The 25,654-nt window shown below is 37.9% G+C and overlaps 1 protein-coding gene and 1 non-coding gene across 2 annotated transcripts in view; one reads left to right on the forward strand and one right to left on the reverse strand.

The window, feature by feature from the left end:
* Positions 1 to 24,462, forward strand: part of plekhh2 (pleckstrin homology domain containing, family H (with MyTH4 domain) member 2) — a 28,751-nt gene extending 4,289 nt beyond the window's left edge. Inside the window, exons 3-30 of the mRNA XM_077581801.1 lie at positions 5,679 to 5,741; positions 5,814 to 5,963; positions 6,084 to 6,167; positions 6,296 to 6,377; positions 6,454 to 6,639; positions 7,484 to 8,355; positions 9,780 to 9,855; positions 9,932 to 10,026; positions 10,113 to 10,272; positions 10,553 to 10,689; positions 11,231 to 11,344; positions 12,375 to 12,461; positions 12,616 to 12,774; positions 12,939 to 13,019; positions 13,609 to 13,788; positions 13,868 to 13,976; positions 14,614 to 14,726; positions 14,874 to 15,053; positions 16,814 to 16,911; positions 17,635 to 17,812; positions 18,408 to 18,566; positions 18,643 to 18,740; positions 19,709 to 19,850; positions 19,929 to 20,065; positions 20,551 to 20,680; positions 21,505 to 21,591; positions 21,850 to 21,999; positions 23,385 to 24,462. Of these exons, the coding sequence (XP_077437927.1) occupies positions 5,679 to 5,741; positions 5,814 to 5,963; positions 6,084 to 6,167; positions 6,296 to 6,377; positions 6,454 to 6,639; positions 7,484 to 8,355; positions 9,780 to 9,855; positions 9,932 to 10,026; positions 10,113 to 10,272; positions 10,553 to 10,689; positions 11,231 to 11,344; positions 12,375 to 12,461; positions 12,616 to 12,774; positions 12,939 to 13,019; positions 13,609 to 13,788; positions 13,868 to 13,976; positions 14,614 to 14,726; positions 14,874 to 15,053; positions 16,814 to 16,911; positions 17,635 to 17,812; positions 18,408 to 18,566; positions 18,643 to 18,740; positions 19,709 to 19,850; positions 19,929 to 20,065; positions 20,551 to 20,680; positions 21,505 to 21,591; positions 21,850 to 21,999; positions 23,385 to 23,570 (4,293 nt within the window). The 3' untranslated portion in view covers positions 23,571 to 24,462. The remainder of the gene's footprint in view (positions 1 to 5,678; positions 5,742 to 5,813; positions 5,964 to 6,083; positions 6,168 to 6,295; positions 6,378 to 6,453; positions 6,640 to 7,483; positions 8,356 to 9,779; positions 9,856 to 9,931; positions 10,027 to 10,112; positions 10,273 to 10,552; positions 10,690 to 11,230; positions 11,345 to 12,374; positions 12,462 to 12,615; positions 12,775 to 12,938; positions 13,020 to 13,608; positions 13,789 to 13,867; positions 13,977 to 14,613; positions 14,727 to 14,873; positions 15,054 to 16,813; positions 16,912 to 17,634; positions 17,813 to 18,407; positions 18,567 to 18,642; positions 18,741 to 19,708; positions 19,851 to 19,928; positions 20,066 to 20,550; positions 20,681 to 21,504; positions 21,592 to 21,849; positions 22,000 to 23,384) is intronic.
* On the reverse strand, positions 16,552 to 16,645 carry trnai-uau (transfer RNA isoleucine (anticodon UAU)). Its single transcript has 2 exons — positions 16,608 to 16,645; positions 16,552 to 16,587 (listed from the first exon to the last, which is right to left on the reverse strand). It is a non-coding gene; the product is annotated as a tRNA-Ile (tRNA).
* Positions 24,463 to 25,654: the final 1,192 nt, after the last annotated feature.

The following is a 25,654-nucleotide window of genomic DNA, read 5'->3' on the forward strand; positions in this document are numbered from 1 at the left end:
GCAACACAACATCCTCTTGTAATTAACTAGCATCATAACCACTGCCATATAACTGCTGGCAGCAAAAGTTTAACTGACTTTTCCTGCTCTAATCAGAAATATAGAATTTCTTTCTACACCACAACTGACATTCAAGCTTTCAAGTTTTCAAATGCTTTCGTAAGTTTGCATTTGAACATTCTCAGATGGCACTAACACAGCCTAAAACCAAAAATAGTGTGGAACCTCTAAAGGAGAACTCAGTCTTTCCAGGAACACTGGTCAGGTTTCCAATTTGTTCAGATTTAGTTTTTTTTCTCCCCAAATCTCATTGTAATTTCTAACAAATTAAGCATAATCTGTCAAACTGTTGTCAATCATAAAATGTTAAAGAAAAAAAGCTAAATACAACTTTTATGTGGCAGTAACATGATTCATGTTGCAGTTCACTTTTTGATAGACGTGTCACATGTTAGGATGTGATCAGGAGGCAAGGACCCAGTTGCAGAATCAATAAAAGTTTAATTGAGCACAAAACAAAAGTTCACCTTTTAGGAAAATAACTCTTTACAAAGAAAAGCAAAAACAGAAAATCACCAGAAGGGGAAAAAACTCACTACAATGGAAACGATAAACTGGAAAACAACTGGAGCGCAGAGACACATGTGGAACGACCTGGCACATGAGACGAGTTTAGGAAAAAGTTTACCAAAAACCTTGATTGCATTTCCGAGAGTTAGTATTAGCCAGACGATAGAAATGTTGTTGTTTTTTAATCACAACAATGTTTTTTCTTTTCTTTTTAAGACTGCAGATGGAAATTTAATTCAAAATAATTAAGAAGTAAAAGGTCAGCGTGAAGGGAAGTGGCAACAGTCAAAATTTTGACTAATTTCCATGATCACCTCCACCAGAAATTGTAATTATAAACACTGCATATTGTTTCCCACACCATGTTAATACTTGGGCGGGCCACCCAAGTAAATTGGCCACCACCCAAGTAGATTTAAAGAAATTGTAATAAAAATATGTTGTTGTTTTGTTTTAAAGTGTCGCGCGTAGATATCAGATATTCCGCATATAACATTAGTTCACCATCACTCACTTGTGGATCATGAGGTTCGAGGAGACGCATGTAGCAGGACTGAGAACATCTTGCACCCCCCCCAACCCCCCCCCATTGGAGTCCACCCACCCAAGTAGATTTCAAATCTGTGGGAAACACTGTGTTAAATATATTTCATGGAGTCAGATATGCATGATATGTCATTTATTTAGTTTACAATTTATAATGTGCAAATAAAATATATATTTAGGGTTGCTAATTGTATACTTCCGATGCTCTCGGTGTCTGTGAGTGTGAAGCTATGCTAATACTGATAGCATTCATATAAACATTTTTGGTCATTTTAATTATAAAAACATTTTCATCAAGGGTTTCATCTCAGTGAAACCCTTAAAATCTTAAAATCTAATAACAATACAATTTGACTGACGGTAAATTATGTTTTGTATGGTGATGCTGATGTTTTCATGCTTTGAGTTTGAGTCTTCCACCTTCACGTAATGTCTATACCAGAAATGACAGTCTTCTTTTCTTCTTATATTTTTCTTAATGAGGCGGGGACTTCATTTGGAATGACTGCTGCTGCAAAAAAAAAAAACACACACACACACACACCATTTTGAAATTGTAATCGTACAACGTCTGGATCATTTGACTTTGAAGGTTCCCACCCTCCATCCATTTTTGTTCTAATTTATGGTTACACCATGGACTGGAATAATCACAGTATATGTAGGTAAACAACCTTTCTCACCCACATTCAAACTGAAAAAAGAAAAAACCTAGGCAAGCAAAGGAACTGTGAGGCAGGTGTGCTAAATTGCTAACCACCATACCGTTCTACCTTTTAGAGGTTCCAATTATTACAGCCAGAATGATTACAAACATAATTGATTGTGCAGATTTACCTACTGTTGTGGCCAGTAATTGAATATGATGTGTGTAAAAAATATTCCAACTACCGTACATGTTATGGTGTTTTGTAAGAATTCAATATCAATAACTCCCAGCTGGTGCTGCATCATTTTAGTCCTCCACCCGTAGGTATAATATTGCAGGGGATGTGTGTCATAGCGGCATAGAAAGAGTCTTTGTGAGCTGGCTGTGCACGGGGGGGGGGGGGGACGGCTGAAGTTCAGGAGAGGTTGGACACAGAGCGCCAGTTGTGGAATTCCAGGAATGGAAGTCCATTTGGATCTGAACAGGGAGTCGTCTGCAGAGGTGCATGGCAAAGCACTAACGAGAGGTTATGGGGCTGTGGGAGAGGTGACGTGACAGCCGGGTCATATTTGCGCGTGGACGACACTAACCATATGAATAGATATTGTTTAGAATGTTTAATCGAACCACCATGAAAAGCCCAAAGTTCTCTGTTAGGATATGGCACATGCACACTTGAGCTAATTTAATGTTCAAATATAGCCTTGAGAATGAAAAGCATATGTTTAGTCTAGTGTCTGTGTGCGGTTGTATATTTTATGGTGTGTGTTTCGGTGTGTATGTGTTATAGTGTGTAGCAATGATGCCTTGTAATTAGCATGCTTTTCTCTGCCAGATGCTATATCTGCTGCTTAGAGTGAGGCGTGAGGCTTGTGGTACGGTGACGAAAGAAAGAGTGTGTGTTGCGTTTGTTCACAGCTAACAAAATGATTTGGTTTATATTTGATGTTTAATCTACCGAATAAATAATAAGAATATTTTCAAAGTACATTCTTAACAGCCACTTCCAACACCATTTGTGGACACTTCCGGTGACATAATCTCATAAATCCGTGTTGTAAGAAACGGTTTCTGTAGCTTTATATACTGGCACGAAATGGAGGTCAAGTAGCAGAAAAGGCCATGTGTCCAGAGAAAGCCTGGTTTGTGGAAACTATGAATGGCTTTGGCAGGGTGTGGCTGCTTTTCAGAACAGGGAGTTCAGTTTGTTGGTCTGAGCAGAAGGAGGTTGAAAGTGAAAGCACCGCCATGGCCTGTCCGCAATGCATCTGAATGTGACTCTCTGCAGTACAAATGTATCTGTATGAAATATTCTTGTAATTATAGAATTTAGAACAGGGGTGTCCAAACTATTTTGTTTGAAAATATGAAATAGAATGATGCAAGGGACTTGAACTTATTAAACACGCTTAAGTCAATTAAGCAAGCAATTCCATATTGTATTGTTTATATTTTCTACAGTAGTTAATTTTGGAAAAACTGCGGCTTTCTGTTATATGTGGTAAGGTAAATAGTTTATCAAGGTTTTGGGGTGGCCAACAGCCTTGTTTCCCTCTAGACTAGATCCACCCCTGCATTGAACAGCAGCCAAATCCCATCTCCACATTCAGAACCAAAACAAGCCCAAACATTTTTAAAACAGTTATTTGGGGATTAAATATGTTATAGATATGTTCATAAATCAAACCTTGACACAGGAAAAAGTGGAACAAAATTCGAAAATTGAACTATATTTATTCATGAGTGTTTTGAAGAGAAATTGTGTGGTTACTTTAGTCAACATCCCACCTCCATCCTTTTTCTTTTTTTAACTATCCTTGTGGGTCGTACCCAATATCATTTTTAGTATACCCAGTATGCTGCAGGCCACTTAAAAATGAATGGGTGACCGCAAATGTCCCCCAGTTCCTAGTTTGGACACCACTGATTTACACCTTTTGACAATCTGTGTTTTATAAAAGTTCCACTGGAAACGCACACCATTATTGCCTAAAACATCAGGGAAATGGGGACAAACCATAAAAATCCATCCATGCAATCAACAACTATCCTTTTACTACCACTTAGGCTGTATACCCTGAACACATGCCCAATCATTTAAAGGCTACACTAACAACCATTCACACATTCACAGTAAATATGGAAAATCTGGAGCCTTCAACTAATCTAGCATGTATGATATTTGAGTGTAAGAGGAAGTCAGAGTAAATGGAGAAAACGCACACGACCACGGGTCATACATTTGAATAAGTGATGCGTGTAACTGATTTGTTATAATTCACCCTATTCACCTGATAACAATAACTTCAGAGCAACCAAAAAGTAAATGGAACTTTCTTCACGCTAATGCAAACATGCAAAAATGACTTTATAATTCGAAAGTATATCTTCCTCAACCGTACTGTATTTTCTTTATCTAGTCTCTCTTGGATCATTTTACTTTCAATATGATGCGACCATGCTGACCTTTATTTCAGTAAGAGTCCAAATTCTTTTTTTAATGGAGTGCTTGCAGAAAGATTATTTTGGCTTCATCGGGAGCGCTGGAAATTTAGATAATCTCTTGTCTTTTTTGTACTTCTTATGAGTACATGAAGCAAAATGTTTGAGGATTATTGTCAATGAATACATTATGATTTTCCATTGTCATTTAATCCTCCCTGAAACCCTAGAGTTTGAGTTGAAGAAGCTTTCCCAGAGGCTTAATGTCAGAGTGAAGTTCTGAAAGTCATCCCTTTTCTCACTGCGCAGGGTGTGTGCACTTAAGTATACACCGTGCTGTAGATTCTGTGTGAATTTTATGTCTTCTTAGTTTGTTGCATTTACACACGGTGCGGGTTTGCATGCTCTGTCCTGAAAATACGTAAAGCCCCATTTGCACCTTTATAGATGTTAGACCTATTGTTATTATCTAACTGCTTGAAGGCGCAGCATGCAACACTGGTAACAAAATTGAGCATGTGTGTGTGGGTTTTTTTTTTAACTTCATCTCAGCCAAATTAATTTCACTTTGGGTTTCATACAAAACATGGTTAGCAAGTCCTCCTCAGAGTTCTGAGTTCTGGTTTAGAATTTCGTCTGGGGGCTTCTTGTGTGGAGATGTCATATTCTCCCTGTGCTTGTATGCTATTTGGGAAAATAATGGTTCAATTATATGATCTTGTTCAATGTGTTTATCCGATTTTAAGTAAACCACATTATTTATTTAAGTACTTGTGTATCTGCTTTTCCATGTCAGCTAGGGAGCTGTAAGATTAATTGGTTGATTGGTTGATTGATTGAATGATTACAGAAATTTTTGTTATTTTCACTTTTAAAGAAATTGTCAATTCACAAAGAAATTATAATAAAACTACACATTTTTACTGTTAATTTCTCAGTAAATATAAATGTTTTTTCCATTTTTTTTTTTAGGGTTTTAAAGTTGAATTTTACATTTTATTCCATTAAATAACAGACAAATATTTGTGAAATTACAATACATTTGCGAACTTATTCTAACAATCAATATACAGTATGTATTTCTAATGAGTTTTTTTTGTGTAAATGAATAGAAATATTGTGTGTTTTTACAGTTACAGTGATGTCATGTTATTTTACATTTGACATGTAAAATCGGAGTTTATTTTTGTAAATTAAATCTTTTTTAAATAAAAATGTATTGATTGATTGATTGTAGTCCTTTTTAAATGATACCGTTACCAAATGATGGGTTATAGTTATCCTATGGAGCTTTTTGCTGGACTGTAATAAACATACTTTACATCTCATTCTGGTACCGTTATTATTATTATGTCATTATTATTATTATTATTGTTAAGAGTAGTACAAAACATTATACATTCACCTTTTCGTCATGACCAAAGCGTTTTACAGCACACGTCACACCAGTCAATTTTCTGTTATTTCACAGATTCAACAACTGGAGACGCAAGTGATTGATGCGGAAAAACGAGCTTTCACCGCTCAGCAGCAGGTAAGTCAGCAAGCAGCGTAATGTTGACTGTATGAAATGTTCTCTTGGTAGTTTACCTGTGTATAACTTCAGGCGCAGTGGATGGAGGAGAAGCTGAAAGCGCCAGACGGTCAGCCTGAAAACTCTGAGAAACTTTGGTTTGAGCGCTGCCAAGAGCTACAGGCCTTAGTGCAGGAGAAGGACGATATCATCACCAAGCTGGAGCAGCAGTTAGAAGAGCAGGTAAAATACACACACACAGTTAGATGTTGGTGTGATTTAATGTCTATGTCTATACAGCCACTATATACTATATATGTGTGCTTCTGTGACCTGTGTGTTGTGTGTGTATCTTTATATCAGAAACAGTTAAGGCTTCAAGATGCCAAGACCGTGGAGGAGAAAGCAGCGAAGATCAAGGAATGGGTGACCCTGAAGTTGTCAGAGGTAGCAAAAAAACGGATCACACACACAAATAAAATTGATTTAAAACCATTCATGTGCATTTTTCGGCATAATCATGTTGTGAGTTGCTTGAGTACAACTACCTCCACTAAAGAATGTTTCTTCCTCAGTTTGAGGTAGAGAACGCTGCACTAAGAGAAACCAACAAACAACAGGAAGCTCAGATTGGTGAGCTCAAGAAGAAAATGGATGGTCAGTATGAGATCTAAGGCTATCAATTTATCTGTTCAAATATGTTTCATACATCATGTATTGATCATTTTTCCAGAATTTGAGCAGAAATGTTCCGGTAGACGAGCAGTTCTGTGCAAGCCGGGTGAAGCCCACCGGGTTAGCAGCCTGACATTTGGATGCTTCCAGGTGAGAGGGAAGAGTGCACAGGTTCTGACTGGGCCTCTTCCCTCGCAGAGGAGTCTCAGCACAGAGGAAGAAAGTGAAGTTAGGGTCGACATTGGTAAGAATGCTTTCTATAAAGAAACTGCATATGAATAAGGCGGAATTTGTGAACAAATACCGCGAGAATTCAGCTTGCTGGCAAGGTTAATCTTCTTTTACATATTTGTGATTCTTGGTGGTCCTCCCTCTCCAGAATTTTGACATTACAGTACTATCCTTTGTTGCCACAAGATTGGTAGGTCAACATTTGCTGATTGTCATCACTAGGGATGGGCGAGTGCGTATCGGACTGATACCCAGCCTTATTTAATTTCAAGGTATCGGTACTAGTCGCGATGGAAGTCAATACCGTTGCGTGTGTGTGTGTGTGTGTGTGTGTGTGTGTGTGTGTGTATATATATATATATATACATACTGTAGGCCTGTTGAATATTGCAATATTGATATTATTGCGATATTTAACATGTACCTAATAAATAATGTTTTTATAATCAAGTATCAAGTGAAAGAATAAAAAAATAATTCATGTGGCAAAATAAGCAAGCTCATTATATTCTTAATTGTACAATAATTACTCTAGATAATGTTCAACTATTGATGCACATTTAAGTTTGCGTCTGACTGGTCAAATTCAGATAAAAGCTAACAATTCCATATGAAACTTATTGCATGTCTTTGCGATATGCATATTGCATGGGCCAATATTGCGATATTGATACTTTATTTCGATATATTGCCCTGCCCTAGTATTTTTTTTTTAATTATATGTGTCAAAAGTACTAGTGATATTAGTACTTGGTATCATTTATTTTACTAGGTACCAAATCTCATGAGAAAAAGTATCCTGTGATTGTATATAAACTAAGTAAGACATACTGTATCCTCTTGTTTACTCTCAACAGACAATCAAAGTAAGCAGTCAGCCGCCTCAACCACAGGTGCTGAAGTCCAGAGACCAGATCAAACCGGACTGCTGGGTCCTCGTCTGGAGGAACATGAGAACATGAATTCGTTGGACTTTGGAGTGAGCCGACCTGAGTCTTGTAGCGTTTCCTCAGTGCTCTCGAGTGCTGAAGTTGGAGGCGGGTTTGAAGTCAGAGAAGGAGGTCTGGAGTTCGGTCGCTCTGGCAGCGAGGCCTACCTGACGGCCTCGGATGACAGCAGTTCTCTGTTCGACGACGACATGCAGCGAGCGGTGCGGCCCAGCTTCAGCATTCTTGGGGCATCTGATGGGGTACCCGGCGAGTGTAAAATGAAGGAGGACTGCACATCTGAGGACCTCAACAAGCGATTCCAGTCACAGAGACTGGACTCGTCATCCTCATCCAGCGAACTGAACACCCCCAGCCCCGTCGTCACACCAGCTCTCACTCCCAAACGACCCAACCCACCCCAAGACCCGAGGGATACCCCTGCTTCACCCAAACAACCCAGACTGCGGACCCCAGCGGGATTGGGGTTGACTCACACAGCTATGGCCAAGAAACACTTGAGCCAACCACCAATCAGCACTGAGGCAGCACACGGACAAACACGTAACGCTCTCAGCATGCTGCGCTCCTCCCGGCCGCAGGAAACTGACCTTGACCAAGTGCAGGAGGTCGATATGGAAACAGGCAAGGGTTCGTCTCCGCAGATCCGCTCAGGCTCTCGTGGAAAACCCACAATGCTTTCCATACAGGCCACACCCGTCCTGACTGGTGGGTGTCCAGAAATAAACTCAGACAGTCACAGCTCACCTCCTACACCCCCCTTACACAGACTCCCCTCTTGGGTAAGAGTGTGATTTCTACACACACAAAAAAGACTGTATTTACTGTATCTTTATTTATTTATATAGTCACATTGTAGTTTATGAATTTTTGCTCTATAATATTTTAATATATCATTCAAATGTCTCCATATCGAGGCTTGGTACAACTCAAAAGGTGAACAGTGTGCACTCTCATTTTATTCATTATTATCAATGGTACCCAAAGAAAATCACAGTTAGTTGTGGGATTATACTATTAGATTACTATAAAGCTCTTATTGGATTTACTATGATGGTTCAGGTGTGTTCATGACGAACCCCCCCCCCCCCCCCCCCCGCACCTCATCATTTGTAGTAATATAATATAAATATATTTAGATTACCGTTTTTTTTTCAGGGCCAATTATAGTATTCAAGAAGGCTGATATTTCAAGCGGGTACTCATTTGCAGTAAAAGAAAATATGAGCATATTTGAATATATTTTTATTTTTAATATATATAAAAATATATTTTTTTATGATAAAAAAAATTAAAAAATTAAATGTCGGAGAGCAATGATGATGACATGTCAAATCGGTAAAATTACCGAATGAACAATACTGAGCTCTCCAGAAAAAAAAATATATATATATGAGCGTCAACATTTGTAAAATAAATAAATAAAAATAATTATTATTATTTATTTTTTTCTTTTCATTAAAAACATATAAAGAATGGACAGCTTTGTTTAAAAATTGTAGCAGAAATTGTAGGGAGCTTCCAGGGTCATCAGCATGTGTCAAGCTAAATTTTAAAAAATAAGCAAGTAAATAGCTCACTGAAGTATTCTACTGTAAATTCAGTTTCCCCCCCCCCCAAAAAAAATATATCTACAATCAAAAAGTGTTGTGAGTTCTCAGTCTCGGCATCATTTTTTATAAAATGAAAATTTAAATAAATCCATGAATGAAAAGTTCTCTCTATCTCACTGAGCGACAAATGCATGCAAATGTAGCTAATTTGGGGTTTTCGTGAAGGTTCGTAAAAGGTTTCAAAAGATCTTCACGGACAGTGATAAATTGTCTGAATATGTTCGAAATGTCAAGTAAAAACTGCCTGTGAACATCCAAAAATTTGCTACGTTTGCAAGTAATTACCGCTCAGTGAGATTCCAGCCTTTTCGGTCTTGAGATTCTTAAAAAGGCCTATGCCGATGACAAATATCGGCACCAATAAGCGGCCCAGCCAATAATCGGTCTATTCCTTATATTATCTATAAAATTGTTGTAAGTACACCTATGCAGATGGGCTGATACTCCTTCCGCACTGACAATCAGAGCGCCACTGCCACCTACTGTAGTAGATGTGCAATTACACATGAGGCCCCAACCCTCTATTTGACAAAAAACTCAACTACAGTATGTTGTGGCTAGTATATTAACGTGTTTATGTATGTCTCCAAAAGGAGAGTCGCATCTACGCAGTGGCTAAATCAGGAATCAGGCTGTCTGAGACATCATGCACGGATTCAACTAGCAAAGGTAAGGCAGTAAGTTTGACAATCATTAAGACAAAGTGAAGTTCTGATATATTTACCTCCTATACTCTGTTTTGTAGACCCCTCACTGCAATCCTCCGATCCTGCCTTTGTAATATACACATCCCTCATTTATAAAAATATGACCACACCGGTTTACACTACTCTGAAGGGGGTAAGTACAACCATGTGCAACACTCCATTTTGTGCAAGTATGTGTGTGATTTATGACCACCAAAACTAAACCCCTTGTCTGTGCAGAAAGCCACTCTGCTGAGTAACAATCCATACTTAGATGAGTCATCCAGTTCTGAGGAGTCATCCAGTTCTGGAGAGGAAGATGGTTCCTTATGCAGTTCCCACACGTCCTCCAGCTCCCACAAAGACAGCAACACAGGGAGCCCACGCTCTCTCAAAAGAGGTGCACGTCACTTAGACTGGAAGAAATTACCTCGGCAGCAGCAACTGAACAAAACTAATCAAAATTAAAACATTGGGAAATGCAGTCCTAAAATGCTATTTCCTCCTTTTCTTCTCATGCCTTTTGCCATCCAGTGTAGAAACTGTGCACATAAAAAAAATGGATGGTGGATTAAAAATGGTCTTTTTGGGGGGTGGTTATTTTAGTTTTACAAAAATGTGTCTTAGGTGTATATTGTGAAGATAAGAGTAAAGCTAAACCACTTTTGCTTCACTTGCAGCTGTTTCCATGTCTTCAATGACATCAGAGAGCGACTACGCCATCCCACCTGATGCCTATTCCACCGATACTGAGTGCTCTGAACCAGAGCAGAAACTGCCCAAAACTTGCTCCCCTGCTGGTGGCAACAGCAAAAGTGTAGGTTATTTGTTTGTACTACAAACAACAGTAAACATTCATTTTGAAAACCACGGTCAAATGTAGAATCTTATGTGGCATATATTTATGTACATTGACTTCATGTGAGTGGTTTCCCATGCAAAAGTCAAAATGTTGACTTTTCTGGGACGATCATAATGTCATGTCTGTTTATGATTTAGAATCAAAATACAACTGAAGTGAAGTGGCTCTGCTCCTTACCCTTTTCTTTATGTGACTGTATAAGAGAGCATCTTTGAGCGCTGATCATTTGCTTTTTAGGAATGTATGACTTGTTTATTTTTCTGAACTATTTCTGTTAAGAGTTGTCTGGACCAGCATTAAAAAGGGAAATATGTCATATTTTATTGATGACCTTACAGTGTACAGCGACTCTACATCTACCAAGTTCTATTATAAACAAAATGAAGAATGTGTAGTTTGTTATGTATAGTTTTTTTTTTTAAATCCAAAACAAAATCATTGGGTGTTGGGCCCTAAAGTTTAGTGTAATTCTCATTGTAAACATTGCATGTTTTAGGAGTCGATGGAGAAATCAGGCTACCTGCTGAAAATGGTGAAGACATGGAAGAAAACATGGAAGAGACGCTGGTTTGTCTTGAAAGATGGAGAGCTTCTTTATTACAAATCCCCGGTGAGTTTGTCGCAACACTTCAGTTCCACGTCTGCTAATAGCAGTCCTAGTAACAATAGTATTTTAATAACTTTCTGGATTGTTTGTCGTTTGTCGTTTTTTTTTTTCATTCCATCAACAGCCGTTCCAGTCTCCTCAACCTAAAATTGTATTATTCAAAGACACGGGATGGTGATTTTATAAAGAACACAAGAACACTTCTTCTGCTCCAAATTCATATAGAAATTAAGCAAAATGAAAATTTGAGCTTTTTGTTGTGTTTGAATATTTTATTATTGATTTCTGTTTAGCTCACTAATATGGATCTCAGATAGTTTTGATTAGTTTCCAAGGTAATCCTTAATAAAAGAGCAGCATTGTTTAAAAAAAGGTGTTGGATTCCAAGAACCGATAAAATCTGATTAATGAACGTTTCTGAGGAAAATGCATGATTTTAAAAGAGAAGCTGTCAAAAAGCCACTGATGAGCAGAAATCAGGTGTTGAACCTCTTAATGCAGGATTCACTCTCCAACAGTTTAGGTCATATATAAAACTGCATATCAGGTACTCCTAAACAATGCTTGCAATGGATTCACAAATTCATGAACTAAACAAATTTTCAAACTCTTATTCATTGATGAATATCATACTGTTTGGATGGTCAAGGTGGAAAAGGTGGGCATTCCAACACCCGTTTTTCTGGAAAATAACGAGAACCTTTAAAAAAAGAAAATGACGGACTAAGCACTGTTGGAAGTGTTTTTTCGTCCGTCAGTGTAATCGTCAATCCCTCACTGACGGACGCCCGTTTTGCTGTACAATGTTGAGTGACGGACTCACGGGCAATACTGACGGAATGCCCACCTCTGTTAGTCGGTCCTAAAACAGCGGTGTCAAAGTGACAACGGACGCGTCGGTAAAATAAAATAACGGACTGACGATTACAGTTTGGTTCAGCTTTTTTTTTTTTAAATGACGAGCTGATTTTGGAAAATGCTAATATAGTTAATACTGCTGTGAGCTCTTACATAAAGTCATGTTTACACACAGAGCGATGTGATCCGAAAACCTCAAGGTCAGATTGAGGTCAACGCCACCAGCAACATCACACGAGGAGAAGGAAAACAAGTGCTCCAGGTATTCAGGCGTGCATGCTTTGTGTTCCAAAACTCAAATCTGGAATTTTACATTTAAATTTATTTCAAATACCTTTGCTCAGTCAGAAACCATGGAAACTATAACACCCTTGCTTCCTTTTCCCTTCCGTCACTTTTATTATTGTTTTGTGTAGATTGTGACGGGGAAGCGAGTGTACTTCCTGAAAGCGGACTCCCCTAATCTGCTAGAGGAATGGCTCATGGTGCTGCAGAGTGTGCTAAGAGTCAAAGCTGCAAGTCCCCTCTTTACTCAGCCGGATATTCGGCCCAGCATGAAGGGACATCTTGTCAAGGTTACATCATTACAGTATAACTTTTACCATATTAAGACATTTGCAATGACTACATTTTGACCCCCATGCTGCTTCATTATGCACACTGCACTATTCTCATTTACTTATTTTCATTGAAGTCACAGCAATTTCTGAAATTATGAAAATCATTTTGTTAATGACAGGTAAAGCATGGCTACTCGAAGCGGGTTTGGTGTGCTCTGATTGGAAAAACTCTGTACTACTTTCGCAGCCAAGAAGACAAGGTACAACTTACAAAATGCATTGCTCCTTATTTGCTTTTTTTTTGGGGGGGGGGGGGGGGGTACAATGGATGTTGTTGCATAGTTTATTCAGAAAAGTCATTTACACCAATTAAGCAGAAAAATCCACCCGTTTCTCTCCATCTCAGAGAGCAGCCATTTTGCCTTGTACTGACACATGCTGGTGACTGAAAATGACATCACAGTGACTGTGGGTTCAGCTTGCGAACATCACATGAGCAACCCTAGAAAACAGGTGTGCCATGACAATCATAACGTGATCCCTTAAATACTGTGATGTCATTTGCGATCTAAAGCAAATGGCTATACAAAGCAAAATAACCACCTCCTGAAATGGCTAAAAACGGGTAGATTCATCACTCATCAATTCATATTCCACAAACACAATATTAATCACAATGTCTTTGGATTAGTGAAGATGCATAAAACACATTATGTTAAGGAACTTTTTTTTACTTGACCACCCCTTTAAAAGCAGATTTCGTCCACAAATGCTCATAGAGTGATAGAGTGAAAAATAAAAAATGAACCCTTATTGATTTGACTGTTTCATTTTTGTGTATGTTCTCAGTTTCCACTTGGTCAGATAAAGCTTTGGGACGCCCAGGTGGAGGAAGTGGACAAGTCTCAGGACTCGGACGATGGCTTGAAAGCATGTGGGGGTGGATTACAGGTAGTGTCCTATACCATCGCCATCCATCCACAGGATCAAGAACCCACTTACCTGCTCATCGAATCTCACCACGAGAAGGTTAGTCTGTTTATTCCAAGAGAGACAAATTTGTGCATTTGGAATACAAATATGTTATGAAAATGGTGCTGTTGTTTAGGATTCGTGGCTGTACCACCTGTGTGTCGCAGCTGGAACCATGGTGGGGAAAGTTGGCACTGAGTTTGAAAAACTGGTGGGAAAACTCTTTCAAGTGGATGGAGATCCAAGTAAGTGTGTGAGGCATTGTTCAGACAGACAGACAGACAGAAATCTGTCATTTTTTTGGTATCATCGTGTGTCCATACATCCATTCTGATTTTATGAAGGCTCAACTACAACCATCACATAAAATCCCATTTAAGCAAATCAGATCCCAAACCACTAGCATGGTTGATTTTGACATTGTGGATAGTGGATCTTGAAGATGTAATTTGATGATTAGATCTGTGTATGTGCACAACAGAGTATCATAATGTCATAATCTTATATTTGTTTGACGTGTTTTCTTCAAAGGGGAACTCAACCCAGATTTTTTTTTGACAGTAATATGTTCTATGCAGCCCCACTAGTCTAAATATGTTATTCTGTGCATTAGTGAAAAATATCAAATATGTTCACCTGTTTTCTGAAGCTGCGCTGTGATTGGTCGGTACTTGAGACCTGAGCAACATTGATGTCATCTTTAATTGACAGCAAGGAGCAAAATGGCCGCCCCCTGGATTTTGCTTCATAACTCATATTCCACAAATGTAATATTAATCAGAATGTCATGTTTAGACTAGTGAGGTCACATATGACATATTACTGTCAAGAAATGTTTAAGGTTGACTTGCACTTTTAGCTTTACTACAGTTTTATTTACAGACTCCCATATCTGGAGACACCCAACATTGTGTTTCAGTAAGGAGGCATTATTGTCTCCACTCACCACGCTACCTTCACAGGCCCTGCAAACTGAGGCTGTCAAACTCTTTAAGGTGCGCAAGTATGCATGCGCTTTCCTTACTTGACTGCATCGCTTTTACAGAATCTTGAGCACTTTTTGAACCCCTGACCCTCAAAATCCAGTGCTTTTGCGCTGTTTTTCCATTCCTATCTTAAGTGCTTATTACTTTTCTTCTCAGACTTGTCAGCTGTTCATCAATGTGGCCATCGATGCCCCGGCCATCGACTATCACGTCTCGCTGGCTCAGAGCGCCCTGCAGGTGTGCCTCACCCACCCTGAGCTTCAAAATGAGTTCTTCTGCCAGCTCATCAAGCAAACCCGGAAGAGGCAGCCGCACGGGCACCCGGGACCCCTGCAGGTGCGCATGCTCACCACCTGGTGGCAACAGTAGCCTGTTCATTAAGCTCTTCAGCTGCCTGGAGTCAAGTGATCATGATGCGTTGCAGACTTCTATGAGTTTCACGTCAAGTGACCACAAGAGAGCACTGTTGGCAACCATCCATCCATTTCTACCTGTACACTGGAGTAACTCCCACCTGACCTTGAGTCACTAGGCAATTGCAGGGCACATATAAGCAAACAACCACTCACACTCACGTTCACACCTTGACAAGTGACAACACAGTATCGATAGAGTCTTGGGTGCGACAATCGGTGGTACTTTAACATTAACTTTCAATGAACCTAAATTGTCAGAAATTCATTTTTTAAATAGTAGAGAAGCAGAAGATTCTGCATTTATGCAAATTCACCAAATGTGATCTCTGTTTTTAAAGAGATACTCTACTTATTATTGCAGAAGTAAAAAGTTAATATTTTGTTTATAATTAATTCATTCATTTTCATGTACAATTAATACAATAAAAAAATGCATTTTGACACTTGCTGTCAACTGGAAATGACATCACATCTAGTCATCTAATGACAGCTCAGCTTGCAAAAATCACATGACCAAAACCAGAAAACAGGTGAGCCGTGATTGGTCGTTATCTCCAAGCTCATATGTCATTTTCAGTCGACGGCAAGTAGCAAAATGTGCTGTCAAAGGAGGCTCCAGGTGGCGGAGTGGTACCGTCACTTGCCTATGATGCAGGTTGGGATGGGTTTGCTTCCCTACCTGGGATACCATGTTTGTGTGAGTGAGTGCAAAAAAAAAAAATTAATAAAATGTTGTTAAAGGTATTAATTGTACATGAAAAATAATTTTAAAAAATGGTCAACGAGTTTGAAAAACCAGATAACTAGATAAAAATTGAATATAACATGTAATATTTTATTTCGCAGAGCCGATCAATGATGTCATTTATCGATCGAGCAATTTAAGACACTAGAGCCGAACACCAACTTTGCGCAAAATGCAAAACAATAATCTGATCCCAATCCATCAATCAGATTGGTGTAAAGACTAGAAAATATCAAATTAATTATATATAAAATATTAACTTTTTTACTGTTGAAAATGGCTAAATAAATTGAAATATATATATATATATATATCCCTTTAACCCAATGTGAAGACCGTAAACGCAAACAGTCAAGTGCATACACTGGAGCTCATTTGTGGGTCTAGGTCAGGGGTGCTCAATTTCGGTCCTCGAGAGCCCCTATCCAGCCTGTCTTCCATGTTTCCCTCCATTAACACACCTGATTCATGATCAGGATCGTTATCAGGCTTCTGCAAAGCTTGCTGATTAGCTGATCATTAAATTCAGCTGTGCTGCTGGAGGGAAACATCGAAAACAGGCTGGATAGGGGCTCTCGAGGACCGAGCTTGAGCACCCCTGGTCTAGGTGAAGTTTTTGGGCACCAACTGGTTGATAGCCAAAATTGATCTTAACCAGATGCCGCAAAAATAGTGCTCCAGGTGAGGTTTGAACTCACAACCTCGGCATTGCTCTACAGTGTACTGTCATATAAGTACCGTGCGCTAACCGATTGCGCCACTGGAGCCTGAAAACATGGGCACTCACTTTTCAAAGTATGCCTTTAGTTTTTTTTGTAAATGCTAAATGTTTTTATGTGTAATGTAGAGGTGGCCACCATGGAATGGAGCGTTGCGAACTTGTGGCGCTACCCTGATGCATTATGTGTTTGGTAATATAATTTGTCACTCTTCAGGGCTGGCAGTTTTTAGCCTTGTGTGTTGGACTGTTTCTGCCTCAGCATCCTTTCTTGTGGCTGCTTCAAGTTCATCTCAAAAGACACGGGGATTCCAGGTGACAGAACAGCATTGAGATGGTTCAGCTTGACCTGGCTGTACTGTATTTGCAATTATATCTCCTATTTATATTCTAACAAAGCATTTCCTGATTTTGTCTAAATGTCATAACAATAATTCACTGTTACAGTAGGCGTGGCTTAATGGTAGATGAGTGCAGGTGCACTTGGTGACGTCGTGGTCATTATTGCCCATGTAACTTAAACCAATTTAATCAAATTTCACGCAGTCATTTGTAGTACTGCATGAACATTATTCTTGTTTGTACCACTTTGCAGCCTTTTCAGGGGAAAAAAACAACATTTGCTTAAATGTCACCTTGTTCCAATGTGTGTCGACCTCATACAAATATCATTCAAAATGAAGTACTTGTCATGCTGGTTTCTCTGAATGTATTTTAATATAATTTGATCGCTGCTTTTGTTCCAGTACTAAACAGATGATCATTTCAGCCCAGTTCCTACAATTGCTCACAAAATGATTAGTTAGTTGTTTTTTTTAATCATCAGTGTATGATTATAATATTATTTCTTAATGTCTGTTGCTTGTAATGTGGATTTAATATTAATACATCCACTATAATAGGCTGGCACTGTAATGAGATCCAATTCAAGAGCTGCAAATAAATAGATAAATAAAAATACTGCCTACAAAGACAATAATGCAAAATTTGGATTGAGACTACCTTTTGAATTATAAATGTTTCTAATTCTGTCCCCAGGACTGAGGTGGGTAAATATGCCATCTACTGCCAACGTTCAATGGAGCGCACCCAGCAGAAGGGTGAGAGGCAGGCCAGACCGTCCCGCATGGAGATCCTTTCTATTCTGTTAAGGAATCCCTATCACCACTCCCTGCCATTTAGTGTGCCTGTTCACTTCCTCAATAACACCTACCAGGTAATAGTAATGACAGAGGGATTAGGACTAAAGCTTGTTGTAACACCACAATGGTGTGAGTGGCTGTAACGATTGCAGTAAATTCATGCAAACACTCTCAATATTCCCTCGAGTTACATGTAGTTGACACATATCAAACTCAAATGGTGTGTTCTGATTTAAGGTATATTTTAGTAGCTCAGTAGTCAGTAGTTGGGTGTACCATTAAAAAATACATTCAAAGTAACCAATGTAGTCATATTGACCTGCGGTTGTCTGGTTCTTATTTGTTCAAATGACCAAGTTAGCAAATTTATAGGATTACAATATATTCACTGACATTAATGGGTCACACAAGATTTTGGTACATCTAAAACTTAATGAACTTGAGTTTTAGTTTGTGGGTCTTAGCAACAGATTGGAACATTTATAGCCTTCACGTATCAAGGATAAAATCAATCAATCAATTCTTGTCCACCTGAATGATATTTGTGTGTTGCAAATTGCAATGAATGCACCATCAGAGGATTAAAATTTAGGGACACATTTGGGAAAATACTTTTCAAATCACTTAGCATAATTGCTAATCTCGCTAAAAGTAATGACCTTTTCACAGGTGGTAAGTTTTGACGCGTCGACCACAGTGGATGAGTTCCAGTGCCGTCTCAACCAGGACACCGGCATGAGGAAAACAGGGCTGTCCGGTTTCAGTTTGTACACCGATGACCCGACTGGACGAGAGCTGGAGCATTGCTTGCATCAGGGGAGCATCAAGGTGATCTTCTATTCATCTACAGCTTCTGATTTCTTAACTATTCTGTAAATTCACGTCTATTGCATGTCTATGGCAGATTTGTGATATTATATCGAAATGGGAACAAGCATCCAAAGATCAGCACACTGGCAAGTCCGAAAACACCAGAACAGTCCGCCTTACTTACAAGAACAGGTATGCCAACAACTAAAGGTGTTCACGGTAAAGCATTATTATATGATTGCATGAGTGTTTAATATTTTGTTCATGTGGCACATGTTGTTTGATGCTTTGTAACAATTGACGTACAGTAAAAACTCGGGGTGCCAAGGGTTTAAATTTTTTTAATGGAATTAATCACCTGACTTCAATAGTTAACTCACGATTAATCACAAATTTTATATTTGTTCTAAATATACAATACAAAGTTTGCATACTGTTAATATAAAAATGAGCGAAAAATGTTAAACTAATAGAAATATGGCTGCATCTTTTAGTCATTGATACAGTAGTGTCATAATAATTCATAAAATTGAGTTAAAATTAAAAAAGATGTACTGTACTGTAGAAAAACGAGTGTGATATTGATTTGTGATTAGGTCATTTTCTGCCACTAGATGGCATGATTGCATTTGTAAGACATTGGTGACAGCTCTGTATTTTTCTTTTCATATTAAGAGCTATTTTATCTTTAACATGAAGTAACTTGTGAAATTCTGCACATTTTTCAAATTGTAAAATACAACTTGACCCCAGTCTCCACAAATATATTGTATGCATTATTATTAAATGTATTACTGCTAAATTAAATAAATCTGCTGCATTGCAATTGGATTTTTTCCTTGGATTTGTGGCGTTAAAGGAACTTTAACTCGAAATTAATGCACTAATTTTGACACCGCTAGTATAAACATTACATGGATTAAACATTGTGGAAAAATTTGGTTGAGCTAGACATTCTGTAAATTATAAGACAAGTATGCTATTGGGACAAAAGTTTTGGGATACATTGTAGCCAAACTCTTAATCTAATCAATCAGTGGGTGGGCTGCAGGTGTCATGTCCCGGTCTCCCAATGCTTTCCTTGTAATGTAGTGGAGCTTAACAAGTACCAGTCAAATCAGAATGCATTTATACATTTACAATCATCTTCATCTTTGCAGGCTGTACTTCTCCAGCCAGGTGAGGGGGGAGTCAGAAAGGGAAAGGTTGTTGTTGGCCTATCAGATCAATGAGGCCATTATAGCAGGACACTTCCCCATCAACAAGGAGCTGGCAATGGAAATGGCTGCCTTACTGGCCCAGGTCTGAAAGTTCAAGTTTCGCATCTATATATTACTTTTTTAATTGTATTTTTATTGTCTGTTTTTATTTACCTATCAGGTTGAGTTTGGGGATTTTGAACGTCCCTTCTCAAGTCCCGGACCAGTTCAAGCTAAGTCCAACCAAACCTTGAAACAGGTCCTGGAGAGATTCTACCCTAAACACTATCGTCGGACCACATCTGAGGAGCAATTTAGGTAGCAGAATAAGCTCACAAAAGTAATATTTTAATTTTATATAACAATAGTAATCATTCTGAAGCTGCAAGCAGCAATTAATGAGCCCTTACACCTGCTTTTTTTTTTTTTTAATGCCGAACCCTTGAAATAATTGGCTAAAATTTTTGCAGCTAAATTGGAGTCCAGGAATAAACCCAAAATGGCTGCTTCAAACCAAAATGGCCGACTTCCTGTTCCTGTTTCGGGCATGAGTTTTCAAGATGATTTTGTGCGTCCCGTTTTAATAGACCACTGATTTTTGTTTTGATCTATGAAACTGATATCGTGGCCAAGCGACTCATTTGTTGGAAGATTATTTCTGGAACAGAAAGAGCCTCCTGGTGCTCGGACCCTACGTTTTCATTAGACATTAAGTTGTGCAACACAACTTTTTGGGAGGCTTCAAGAAGACTATGAATTTATTTATTCATTTTGTTTATTTTCTTCTATTTGTTTTTCTCAAGACAATTACTCCAGCGTCTCTCTGCACGCTGGTCCTCACTCAGGGGTCGAAGTTCATCTGAGTGTGTCAGGATTTACCTGACTGTTGCTAAGAAGTGGCCTTTCTTTGGCGCCAAACTGTTTGAAGCCGAGGTGAGTGTTTGTAACTCAAATATAAAGTACTCAAAAAAATACCTCAGCGTTACTCAAGCAGGTCACGGTCTGCAGTTATTTATTTTATAATCGACAGACCTCGATTATGACTTGATTTAAACCATATTTGATGGTTTCTGCTTTTGTTGAAGTTTAGTTATACAACAGGTGTTTTTTTGTTGTTGTTATTTTGTGTTGTTTACACTTCACTTGCATCGTCAGATATCCAAGTATCAGGTTTTTATCAACATTTGGAAGACGCCTGATTTTGATCTGAGGATATTCAATTCCTTGATTAATTAATTAATTCATTAATTAATTCTGAGCCTTAAATTGGGACGCATGACAAACTAAGGGTAAATACACCTAGACAGTTTTAGGAAAGTTTAGTTGCAAATTTGGACTGGTAGAGAGTTAAAAATGGAATATGTGTTGCTATTACTGTATGTCATTTGATCGCAGCAATCTTAGGTTCGATCATCAGTCAAAATCATAAATGCTGCAATATAAACAGTTGTTATTAAATGTTAATATGTTTAAGACAAAGGACTTTTTTTTTAACCATTTACCGGGTAAAGAATTTCACATCTTTGTCTGCATTCTTTTAAAACAATAGTTGCAATTCAACTGAAAAGCAAATTGCAGTGGAGAAAAATCTAAATACTACTGACAGTTGATTATTACTGACATTTTACACTACATCTGTACATTCATAGGGTCATATCATATTAGCATTTTTTTTTGTTAGTGTATTAAACAACAATTCACTGAAATTGAAATAAAGATAAAGATGTGTGATGAATGAATTTAATTTGTGTTTTCAGTCCATCACTCCCTCTCCAGACCCATCAACACGTGTTTGGCTGGCCGTTCACGAAGATGGTATCAGTGTTCTGGAGCACAACTCTATTGTGAGCTTCATTCTGGTCACCCGCACATTACTCACTCTGCTAAACTTCTGTGTTAATCAAATTTAAAGTAAAAAAAATATATATTTAAAAAATAAATTTTGAAAGTTTTTGTGACAGAACGTGAGAGTGGTCACAAAGAGTAATTGAGTTATTGTCGAGCCGGCTGTTAAATTATTTACTGTGTAACCGAAGTTGTCATCAAAAGTGTCACTTGGCTAGCACAAAAGCACATAACCTCTTTTCCTTTCTTTTTTTCAGAAACCGCTGGTGTCCCACCCCTACAAAAATATGATGACATTTGGGGGCTGCAAACAGGATTTTATGCTGGTGGTGGTACAGAACAGCAGTAACAACACGACCAAAGATAAACCCTCGGAGAACCACACATTTGCTATGGACGTGTCAAAGGTTAGTGAAAAAATTTGCATCAAATTCTCCTTTAATGTGACCAGGATTCCCACAGATCTTTAAAACGCACAGAATCCATGAATCTATTCTCAAAATAAATTTACATTCTTAAAAAAATATTTTCTGAATTACTCATGGTCACATCGCGCAATCACGATAGCAGAACCAACAAAACATTGATGTGGTTTTAATCAGGACTCTTAAGAGCGGATGCACGTCATTTATGTACTGTGGCAACTTTGGACAACATGAGACAAGGGGAACATTATGAAGTTACATTTTCTTTTAAATGGAGTTTGAAAATTATTTAAAAGTCTTGAAATTAACATACCTCACGCTGTAGAGACCCCGCTGAGTCCCGTCACTTTAAAGTAAGCACGCACGTAAACACAAACATAAAATGTGGCTTTAGGTTTTGTTAAATAAGAAAGATCTGATACTGATTTAAAAAAAAAAGTTGCATTGCAAAATTTTTGCAGCAGCCTAGAACTTCTATCACTAGTGGTGTTTTTATAATGAAATATTGTTGGCATCAAATACTTGAAAACTGCACTGCTGTCTGATGTGCTCTTGTTATTTAAGTTCCGGTTTCTTTTCCATCAGGAATTTAAATACAAATTAAACAAGTTAAAATACAGTAGCTTAGTACTGTATGTTTAATATTTTAGTAAGCCACCATAACATGCACAATTATGAACTTTAACACTGTCCTTAAATATTGGAAGTTGTCATTTTTAACTCTACACAAATAATAATCAAATTAAATTAAATTGAAATAGAAATTGTATTTAAATAAAAACCTTTAAAACAAAACATTAAAGATTAAATGTACTACTAAAAAGTTAAATACAACTGAACTGAACTTGGGCTAACCATTGTACAGTCAATAATTACACAGAGATTTATTTTAAAGGAGACATCATTTTTTTCCCCGAAAATTTAAAACAGTTCACAGGTACCATAGTAAAAGAGTGTATTGCATTCGATTAGTTCACCACTAGCTTTAAATTCTTCTGTCAAAATGCACAAAGGAAAAAGACAGTTACAGTACACCCATAATTTGTCCCCTTTGATAAGGATCAACAGAGAATAATAGCACATTACACTTTTGTATGGTCACTTGTTGCTAGGTAGAATAATTATTCTTTCTCTGTTGCTCCAACAGCAGAGAAAGGACAAGCAGACATAGTAAAAAAAAAAAAAATGTCAGAAACGCATTTAGGACCTTTCTCATTAAAATGACTACCGCTTGAGGGAGACTTGATTCACTTCACCTCAACTTCCCCTTATGTTAAACTTCGCCCAGAGATTTACCCACAGGTGTACGTTTGTATAGAAACGTGATTCAGCGGTTGGATGTACTGACTGTTGTGTTTCACAAACAGATCAGAGAGATCACCCTCCTCATCTCCAGCTACATCAACAGTGCGCATCAGCAGAAGGCCGCAGCGCATCACCTCTCCGCCCCTGCTCTCATGGTGGCCCAGCCAGTCAGCCTGAAGTGCAAGGAGCTGAGGAGCAAGTCTCCGCCAGCGCTGGGTCGTCCCAGTAAGACCCCTACATTGTTGTGACAGCACAGTTCTGATCTTGGTTTATTAAAAAAAAAAAAAAAAAAGGTCAAGTCTTAGAGGCCAGAATTTCCCCGCACACAATATTTGGGAGTTGACGTACCACTTGAAAAGGATTCCGCTCGTTTTCTAGGTACAAAGGTGCAAACCAATCTGAAGCATTTCTTGTTGAGTCAACACTGTTTACTGATTGACTAAGCTAACGTTCTCAATATCATTCATCTCTGCTGCGTGGTTTCTCTTTATGTATAAACACTGTGGTCTGGAGGAAGAGGATTATATATATTTATATATATATATACACACGCTGTTCTGTAATGAAGGTTATGTTATGTAAGAAGTGATAAAAGGTCATGACAAGTTTGAAGTGATGGAAAGTAATAGCTACATCCGCAGAATCTAAGGACAAAAAATGTGTTTGAAAAAAAAAAATCATAATACTGTTTGGTTGACACTACTGAGACATGCTTCTCGTATTTTCCCTCCCTCCTAAAACTTATATGATCAGATAGTTTGTGCAGGTGTACCTAATATTCTGGCTGAAGTATTTGCAGTGCAATAAGGGAAGTGAAGCTGGTGAGGAAGAAGGACGAGTTATAAAAGAGTAACAATCCTGCCAGCAATGTGCTTCGTGGTTACTGAATAACCAGAAGTGAAAGGAAAGTGACACCCATACGAATAGTGAAAATTTTCTTCAAGCTGCAGAAGGATGTTATGTGCGACATTTACCACACGCTTCATGATATAATTGCTGGGGGGAAAAAAATCATTTAATGTAAAGGTACTTTTATATGATCTTCCATTAATGTCAGAATGCATTTTATTTAAATCATTTTTTAGCATGCATAAGTGAAGAAACAATGATAACTAAAACTACAAATGTGTGAAATTCCAACTTTGTCTGTCATGTTCAGTTCATCTCATTAATCCATGCCTTCAGCATGACAAGCCCTTTGAGCACGTATTGGGTTCGATTCCATCTTAAAGTGGAAGTCAAGTCAAAAATTCGCCTGCTTTTATCCATTTCAAGGGGCGGCCATTTTGCCACTTGCTGTCGACTGAAAATGACATGGCTCAGGTAACAGAAAATCATAACACATAACGTCATTTTCAGTCGACGACAAATAGCAAAATGGTCCCCCCCCCCCCCCCTGTGATGGATAAAAACTTGTATTTGGCTACTTAATTCACATTCTACGAGTGCAATATTAATCACAATACCATGTTTACACAGGAAAAAAAAATTTGACTTGTCTTCCCCTTTAACTCATTCACTGCCATTGACGGCTATAGACGTCAAAAATTCATTTGAACTATTTTTATTAGTTTAACATTTTTTCCACTTTTGTTAACAAGAGTATGAAAACCTAGAATTTTTTTATTGTACATTTAGAACAGATATACAATTTGTGATTAATTATGAGTTAACTAGTGAAGTCATGCGATTCATTACAATTAAAAATTGTAATCGCCTGACATGATTAAATAAAGATTATTAAAAATTTGGGGCGTTAAAGACGATTAAAATTTGTAAATGTAATTCATCGCATGACTTCACTAGTTAACTCCCGATTAATCACAAATTTTATATCTGTTCTAAATGTACAATAAATAAAAAAATCTAGGTTCTCATACTCTTGTTAACAAAAGTGGAAAAAAATGCTAATCTAATAGAAATAGTTAAAATAAATTTGTGGCAGTGAATGGGTTAAGGTCCATGTACTAGTATGGTCTTTGTCTTCACTAGTAGGACAGCTTCACATTACTAGTGAATAGTAATAATAAACACTACAGACACTTATGTTCATGCTTTATGGTTATGTACTCCGGTTATGTATTTCTGGACTAAAGTCTTAGAAAAACTTTCCGCTATTTTGGACTGTAGGATACCTTTATCTCCAAACTTGTGTTTGCTAGGTGACCTAACAACAACTGACTTACCACATAAACAATTTCAATCTACACTTTTATCCCTTACTATCGCTAAAAAAAACAATTCTTGTTAACTGGAAAAATAAACAAACTCTGAATATCGACCAATGGTCTAACCTCCTCATAAATCACATTTTAATGGAAAAAATATCTGC

The sequence above is a fragment of the Vanacampus margaritifer genome, chromosome 12, assembly GCF_051991255.1.
Source record: "Vanacampus margaritifer isolate UIUO_Vmar chromosome 12, RoL_Vmar_1.0, whole genome shotgun sequence".
NCBI classification, from domain to species: Eukaryota; Metazoa; Chordata; class Actinopteri; order Syngnathiformes; family Syngnathidae; genus Vanacampus; species Vanacampus margaritifer.